Below are 8,808 nucleotides of genomic sequence, written 5' to 3'. Positions count from 1 at the left end.
ATTGTGAGAAATGCTCCAGAACCATCTCAGACCTCAGAGAAAGGAGAGAGCGTGGGGGGAGAGGCCAACCTATATCTAAGTGATGTGGGTGCAGTGGTCCCAGTGCAGAAGGCTCGGGATAAATCGGAATTGGGAAGGATCTGTTCTGCATCCTCTCAGAGCTTAGCCAAGGGGCCTGTGTAGAAGTTGCAGCTCTGTGTCAGCCTCTTGAGGAATCTGGGACGCGTTACAAAGACAAAGGGTTGCAAGACAGACTGAAGAATAAAGAGAGTATAGAATTCACACACACACACACACACACACACACACACACACACACACAAGAGGGAGGAAGAAAGGGAGAGATGGGTAAAAAAGGGAGGGGGGAAAAGGGAAGGGAAAGGAGAGGGAAGGAAGAAAGGAAAGAGGAGAGAAGCTTAAACATGAGGGTTTAAAGGAGATGCAAGAAAGACAGACGGTATCAAGTATTCCAGGAATTTCTGGATAAGTTCTATAACACGGAGGCAAAATTTAGGAGCTTCTAATCAACAGAAAATGTGGTGTGCGCTTTTGGCTCTGTTCTCTTCTCCGGCCTTCCCTTCCCCTTCCTCCATACTCCTCTGAGAGGGAAGAAAGGGGTGCCCCGTCTCCCCACCCTTCCCTCCATCGCTCTCGGTGCCTCTGCGCGTAGCAGGATGTGGCGAACAGATTGTTGGAGGAGGAGTGACGGAAGGACCGGAATCCCTGGACAAAGGCCCGTCAGAGCAGAGGGCGGACGGGGGTGCAGCCGAGGGGCCTCGTCCACCTCCCTTCCTAAGTCAAGGAGCGTGTACTCCCACGTCCCCTGCTCTCCTTCCCCTAAGGGACAGATGCGGTCACAAGTTTCCAAATGTTACCATTTCTAGTAATGTTTAGCAATGTCCAAATGACACCTGCAAAAAGTGTGAAATGCTCTTAAAATAAGGTTAAAAATAGCCAAACGACAGCAAAGCAACTGGTTTTTAATACACTTATAAGGAAAAATAAAATGACCTGATCATGAGGAATCTCTCAGATTTAAAAATGACACGTTGTACATTTTAAGGAATACAATATAATTACAGTTAAGGGTCCGACTAATTTAAAAAATTGGATTAAATTAGTGTAGAGTTAACCCCTTTCACACAGTCTCTTTTGAGCTTTAGAATCTATGTGATCCTTTCTATCCATAATTTTCCTCTTAGATGGAAATAAATGGCACACATAGTAAAAACCTTAGAGAGATCTATTTTACTTGCAATTATTAAAACACTGTATTTTTTACTGTATCCTTGATTCCACTAAAACTTATTTCAAAAAACTTCTTTGTTGCCATAACATTTTTAAATTGTGGGCCTGAAGGGCTGTGGAATAATACTATCTTGCATATCGATCATGTTTAGCAGTATCCAAATACTTTCATATGCATAACCTTGACTCTTTTAATAACCTTTTGTTTCAGGCACTAAGGCCACAGAGGATCAGTTCAAGGTCACATAAAGAGTAAATTTTAATGCTGGAAACCAAAATCTGGGCCTCTTCTACTTGGCTCACTGGTAATTCCATCCTATTGTGTTGTAAACTGGATTCCTAGGTGGAGTGGGAAGATAGAGTAGATGATAGTTTGAGAGTGTATCATTTTACAAGTCGATTTTGCAAGGTATTCATTTACAGTTCTCCAATTCTTCATCATTTCCATGAACTTTCGTTCTTACCCTTGTACTACGTTAAAAAAAATTTAGGTAACCTCATAAAAGGTGGAAAAGAAATGTCAGAATGTACCCCTGCTGTGCTTTTCAAGGCAGCTCAATAGTTCAACTTAAATAAGACTTCCTTTTTTAAAATGTTATTATAGAAAACCATACCATAATTAAGTGATCCATTCCACTTTCTAAAATCTACCTTTAATCCGAGGGAGAGAAAGAAAATGAGAATGGGACTATATTGATGTTGTACAGACCAAAAAAAAAAAAAAACGATTTAGAAGCCTTATAATTGTTTATTTGCAACTCTGATCCATTTCTATTCCAAGCTGGGCAGAGCACCCCAAACTTGGCCTAGTCTCGGCGCTATAATTTGGTCCTCCCCGTATGAGTGTACTAAGTAACCAGAAGATCCAGGGAAGTCAGCATGCATAGTCTTATGTAACGTCTGTCCTGGAGAAGGAAGTTTATAGAGTCAAATAACCTTATCAATTACTGAAACACACGATCCTCAGTCTTCTTCTAAATGTGTGTATAGACCCAACCAAAAAAATGCAGCATATGAGCAATAGAGGATTTTTTAATTACGATTATAATTGCAATGCACAATATGCCCAGTCTTCATCTGCAGTGAGTGCTTACCACAGCCTTGTGCAGCAAGTGTGAGGGTCAACTGTGGGGAAAGTTCCCAGAAGAATAAGTTTGGATCTCCACATATTCATCAGAGTTGATAGAATGGATTTATCACACTGGCGAAAACATCGATACTTTTCATTTGACGGTCACAGAATGTGTGTATACCATATCAATGTCTTATTCAAACTTAGGTGCTTGAAAAATATTTTTTTGCATGAACGAAAGTGTCAGTGAATGAATGCATAAGCATTGCAAAGGAATTCAGGAATTCGAACGTGGCCGGAAGAACCCGAATCCTGCTCCAGAGACCCAACCAAATCAATCCTCCTGTCATGTTCAGTGGAGATCTCGAATCATCCAATGATGTCACATTCCTCTCTTAGTAACACGAACCGCCGGCCTCTTTGGAGTAGTGCAGAAATCAATAAGAAACGGAGGAGCAGCCAAACCCCCGAGCCTAGCTTTCCTTTTTAACCTGATTTTTTTTTTTTTTTGGCTTCCAGTGTTTCTTCTCATTAAACAGGAAAAAAATTAATTATTCCTATTTTTCAAAACACTTTGCATGTTAACTCAGAGGCGAACAACTTTAAAGGCAAACTCGCTAGCAGGTGTACCTAGTTCCCAAAGGAGGTCACATAAAAAACAAACAAACAAACAAACAAACAAAAAACCCTAAGGAACAACCAGTCCACACTGTCCAAGGGGATGAGCTATCCATCCCCAGTCAAAATTAAAACCAAATTACATCCACTAATCAACAGTGCATAACACATTCAGCTCATTTGCATACAATGCAAATTATTCTGATAGTGCTGAATAGGGCACTCACTGCTCAGTTAGTGTGTCTCTGAGGACGCGGGGTGAGGGCTTCTTCCCTACGCGCTGGCTCTGTTCCCTTGTGACCATGATGACAAATGAACAACTACTGACAGCATCGTTAGACTTTGAACATTTGAAATGAAAGCAATACAGATCTGAGCATGGCTAGCCCTCAGGCCCCGTCCGATGAACAAGAAACAGTGCTTCATTTCTAGAACGTCGTATCCGGTCTTGTGTTTTAGAAAACCACATTGGTTTCATGCTATATAAAAAATTCTTCTTCTCCTCCTTCTTTTTCTTCACCCTGGACTGGCAGATGAAGGGAGCGGTGTGAGATTATCCTCTTTGCACTAAGATCCCTTTGGCCCGCAATTGACAAAGGGTGGACCCTTCCCTTCCAAAGTCTCATGTTTTTGGAGACAGCTGCCCCTACGGAGGAGGCTGGCGAGCAGGACGGTGGCCAGCTGGTCTGCAGATCCCTCGGAAATCTGCTCAGGAAAGATTGTCTGGGCTCGGAGTTGACCACAGTGCACCCGGTGTCGACATTCGTCTCTGCCTCCAGCTTCTCCAAGCTGTTTTCCCGGCTAAGGACCTTCATTCCTGCCCTGGGATCGAAGTGGGCGGAGGGCAGAGGCGGCTGGGTGCCGGCGGCGGGATGGCTGGCCTGGGACCCGCAGCCAGGGCTTTTCCACGAGCTGCCGCTACAGCTCTCTGAGGCCAGGCTCCCACTGGGCGCAGGGAACTCCAGAGAGCCCACCTTGACCCTCCTGCCCCGGCCCCTTCTCCTCTTTGGCTCTAGGGTCCGCCCTGTGGAGACGGGGGTCTGCCTGGAGCTCTGGGGGAGCGCGCTGGTGCGCGAGGTGCCGCTCAGAAGGGAGAGCTCACTCTTCCTGACGCCAGGTCCTGGGTTCGACTGGACCTACAAGACAAGGAAGGGAGGGACAAATGTAACCATGTGTCCGTCGACTGAGTGTCAAGAATAGACTACGTCCCACTCACCCTCTGCCACGCGGTGCCCATGGCAGACTTTCAGAAAATCATCTGAATTGAATAGAATAAGTACAATTCTTCAAAAGTCTGAGCTGCCACCTTTGCCTTTTGGAGAATCATCTGACATTATGTTCTAGCTTTTTTTTTTTTTTTAATTAGAGTTGATATTCGATATAATTCTATATTAGTTTCAGGTGTACAGCATAGTGGTCAGACATTTACATAATTTACGAAGTGATCCACTCGATTGGTCTAGTACCCACCTGGCACTGTACATAGTTATTCCAATATTATTGGCTATATTCCCCATGCTGGGCTTCACATTCTCGTGACTTTTGTAACAACCAATTTGTTCTTCTTAATTCCTTCACCTTTTTCACCCAGCCCGGCCCTCCCTCCCTACTGGCAATCACTAGTTTGCTCCTGTATCTATGAGTCTATTTCCATTTTGTTTATTTATTTTGTTCTTCAGGTTCCACAAATAAGTGAGATCATATGGTATTTGTCTTTCTCTGTGTGATTTATTTCATGAATCACATTACCCTCTATGTCCATCCATGTTGCCACAAATGGTAAGATTTCATATTCCATTGTATATAGTTACCACTTCTTCTTTATTCCAATCGTCTATCGATAGACATTTAGGTTGCGTCCATATCTTGGCTATTCTAAATGGCACTGCAGTGAATCCATAAGTTTTTTTTTTTTTTTAACCCATTTGGATAAATACAAACAAGCACAATTGCTGAGCTTACGGTAAGAGTATGTTTTACTTTTGTGCAAGTGACAAACTGTCTTCTGAAGTAGCTGTACTATTTTGCATTCTCACCAGCAGAGAATGAGCGTTCCTGTTCTTCCACATGCTCGCCAGCCTTTGGTGCTGATAGCTCATTTTAGAGTTCATTTTCTAATTGATGATACTTACATGTAATGTATAGAATATTAAAAAAAACAGTTAAATTTTATGACCTAATTTTCAATAGCAAAACAATAAACGCGCCCATGATATATGAAGAAAAACGACTCGGTCCTCACTGCCCCACCCCCGCACCCCCAGAAATGAAAATGGGGGGGAATCCATACATTTGATTCTTGGGGTTTTATTTAATTTTCTGACTGTTGTGAAGAGAAAGAGAAGCCTGAGTAAGTTCCTTCCAACACCTAAATCAATCTCAGATGAGAACAAAGTTCATCCTGAAGCCACAATTAGCATCAAGACGTGTTGGGGCCGCCGGGAAGTGCCTGCTGAGCCTGACTCAGTGGGCCCTGCTGGACCAGCGCAGTGGCCCTCTCCCCTCACTCTGCCCGCCGGGTCCCGCGGCCCCTCCACTGGGCCTTGCCCCCCACCCCATACAACGCTCCGCCTCCAAAAGGCGCGATTTAAACCCGGCTCTCTCAGACGCCCACCCACGCTTCCAGCTCCAGCACTCGCTTCTCCCGTTACCCCTGCTCTTCACCACGCCCTCCCTGCTTTCTCTCCTCACCCGCTTCTAGCTTCACTGCCCTCCAGAGCGAATTCGAGTTTGAAAACCACCACTCCAACCATTTCTTTATAGTTCCACACCTCCAATCCTCCTGCGCTGCCCCCTCTCGGCAATAGCCTCTTTCAAAACTCCCGACCTCGCCTCCGCCCGCCTGCTCACATTTTCTGAACTTGAGCCCAGGATGCTGATGACGTGCGCACGTGCCCCTGGGATTGGCGCTGCCCCGGAGCGTGGTTCCCGCCTTTGCCGCAGCTACCTGCCAGTCCTCGCGCTTCCTCCGCCGTCTCTCTCCATTCGCCCCAAGAGTGTTGCGAATGTTCCAAACTGTCCTCAGACTTCAGTGGTGCAACCCTCCCCGCCCCCACCGCCTCACCCCAGCACATTCTCATCAGAGGGTCTCACCATCTAAATTACAGAGAAAACAAAAGCCATTATAAGCTAGCAACTCTCTGAGGTTCCTACCACTAAGCTCGCCTGCAACTTCAGCCACCATCTCCACAACGAAAGTGACCAGTCTCGACCTGCGCCGTGAATTTTATCATCTTCTACTTCCTCAGACCCAACCCACTGTATCAATTATTCATTTTCTCTCCCACTATATTATCTTGTTTCTTCAATCCTGCACTCGTGCTCGCTCGCGCTCTCTCTCTCTCTCTCTCTCTCTCTCTCTCTCTCTCTCTCTCTCTCTCCCCCTCCCCCTAGTCCTTCCCAACAGCAAATTAAACCTGCTTCACTCTATCTTGAAAAACACATTTGTTCAATCCTTTCTCTGCGCCTTCCAGCTCCAGCTTTTTCTCTCCTCTCCTTCAGTCAAACCTCTTTATAAAATTTGTCCACACTCATTTTTCCTACTGACTTTCCCTTATTTCTCCTGCCCACAACATTGACTTCCCACCACCACTGCTGCGCTGAAATTACTCTCACCAAGATCGCCTCCTTGCCATTCATTTTTACTTGAGCTCCAGGACAATGTCACGAGGCTGACCTCTCTCTTGTACATTTGGAGTCTCCTTCTCCATAAGCTTTTATGTAAACGTGTTCTAGGTTTTCTCCTCCCTGTCCATCCACTCCTTCTCAGTTTCCATTGAAGGAGCCCTGTTAGTTCATTACAGGTCACAGTTCTTCACCGCTCACCTGAGCCCCGCTCTCTACTCGCTCTACACTGTCTCAGGGCAATCTCATTGACATCCATGGCTTCGAGTCTTATCTAAGTGACATAGGCTCCCAGAAGTATCACTACAGCTCAGATCTTTCTCTTAAGTGTCTTACCTACCTCTCCTGTTGTCTTCCACACCCCAGCTCCTCAAACTCAACATGTCCACAATTGAACTCATCTCCCTCCTCATGCTAAATCGGTTCTACTCACTCTTTTCCTTGTCTTAGAAGATGACATCATTAGCTCCATGTTGCCCAAACAAGAGCATCATCTTTCCTTCTGTATCCCCGATGTCACCCGCTCCCATGGACTCTACCTCCCAAAGGTCTCTGAGAGATTCTTGTGTCTCCATGTCTACTGCCATTAACCCTAGAGCAGCTGATCATCATCTCTCATCTGTATTATTCCATTGGTCATCTAAAGGGATTCCCCAAGGATGCTCTTCCCTCCTTCTAATCTACTCTCCACTCTACCACCAAAGGCGTTTGAAAACAGTTTGGATCATGTCACTTTCTTGTTTCAATGGCGCCCTCCTCTTCTGAAGATAAAAATCTAAGCTAAGCCTTTTCGTACGGCCCACCATGCCTTTCACTGTCTTCCCTTTCTTCCTCCAGCCTGCTGATTCACCACTCCCTCCCTTTCAAGCTCCACTTGCTGAAATTGAACTTCTTTCAGTTTGCTGGACATTATTTATTTTTTTCCGAAAGCCAGTGTGTGTGTATATTTTTTCCTCCGTCTAGGATATGTCTCCTCTATCCCTTTTTCCTAAAAATTCTTACTCATCATTAACTCCAAGTTTACACATCATTTCCTCTTGGAAGCTTTCTCAATGTCACTGAATCTGAGTTAGATGATCCTATACATTGGGTCTGCACTTTATTTGTTGTGTGACTATAGACAGGTTACCTAATCTTCCTGTGCCTCAGTTCCCTCATTTATAAAAGGAGATGATAATAATAAGGACCAATGTCATAGGGTTGTTGAAAGGATTAAATGATAATAGTATCTGGGACATAGTAGCACTAAACATGAGTTGGTTATTATCATCGTAATTAATATTACTACTAGCCCTCCTAGCAGCCTGTACTTTCTATATCATAGTTGCTACCACACTGCTTTGCACCTGCCTGCTTACTTCTCTGAATCTTCCTACAGACTTTGCCATTTAGAAGAGAGGGATCGTACACATCTTCATCACTGTTATCGCCAGCGCCTGTCACAGTGTCTAACACACAGTAAACAATCACTAGATATCTGTTGGATAAATAAAGCTTAATCCCTAAAAAATATAAATTAGGACCCCGGCATTAGGTAGTCTTATCAAGACTATCGAAAGTGATTTTCATCATAAGGCTGGCCATTTCTGCCATCTTTTTAAGAGAAAAGAATGTCAACTTTCATCTTTGAAGAGAAGTCTAAGATCCTTGGACTGACTATAAGGCAAAAGTGAGGACAACATTATTAATGCAGAAATGCAGATATGTGCAATTGAAATGAATAATTTTTAAGAGAAATGTAATGCTGAGTGATTGAGATAAATGCCTTGAGGAAGAATAAATCTCCTCCTGCCAAAAAAATAAATTGAAATGCACGTGTAGGAATTCTGACATTTAGAGTTCATCTTTCTAAGAAATGCTTGTAAAATGCTAAAAATTGACAGCTAGGTATTTTTTTTAATGATTCAGGGAACATTAGCAAGTATCTTGATGAACAAGAAGATCATTTGTCACTAGAAAGATCATTTGTCACTCGATTTGCTCTAAACAGTTGAGAAACAAGAAAACATACATCATTGAAAAGTGATTAAGTTGTTAAGGGGAAGACTAACATCATGAAGGGAAAATAATATTGCCTCTTACTAAATGTTACTCCAAGACACAGCAAAAAAAAAAAAAAAATTTCTCTTACAGTGAGAAAAAAGATTGCATGAAAACAAATTATATAGATAATCAGAAACCCCCAAACAGTGCCAGACTTGCTTACTTAAGAGTTGAAATCAGTCTCTTCCAATTAACCGATCTTT

The 8,808-nt window shown here is 43.7% G+C and overlaps 1 protein-coding gene across 1 annotated transcript in view; it reads right to left on the bottom strand.

Annotated features, from left to right (window-relative positions):
- Positions 1 to 3,417: 3,417 nt before the first annotated feature.
- Positions 3,418 to 8,808, bottom strand: part of FAM124B (family with sequence similarity 124 member B) — a 7,371-nt gene continuing 1,980 nt past the window's right edge. Inside the window, exon 2 of the mRNA XM_011364085.1 lies at positions 3,418 to 4,074. Within this exon, the coding sequence (XP_011362387.1) occupies positions 3,418 to 4,074 (657 nt within the window). The remainder of the gene's footprint in view (positions 4,075 to 8,808) is intronic.

Source organism: Pteropus vampyrus, unplaced genomic scaffold (genome assembly GCF_000151845.1).
Source record: "Pteropus vampyrus isolate Shadow unplaced genomic scaffold, Pvam_2.0 Scaffold93, whole genome shotgun sequence".
Lineage (NCBI taxonomy): Eukaryota > Metazoa > Chordata > Mammalia > Chiroptera > Pteropodidae > Pteropus > Pteropus vampyrus.
This window is presented reverse-complemented; position numbering and strand designations above follow the sequence as displayed.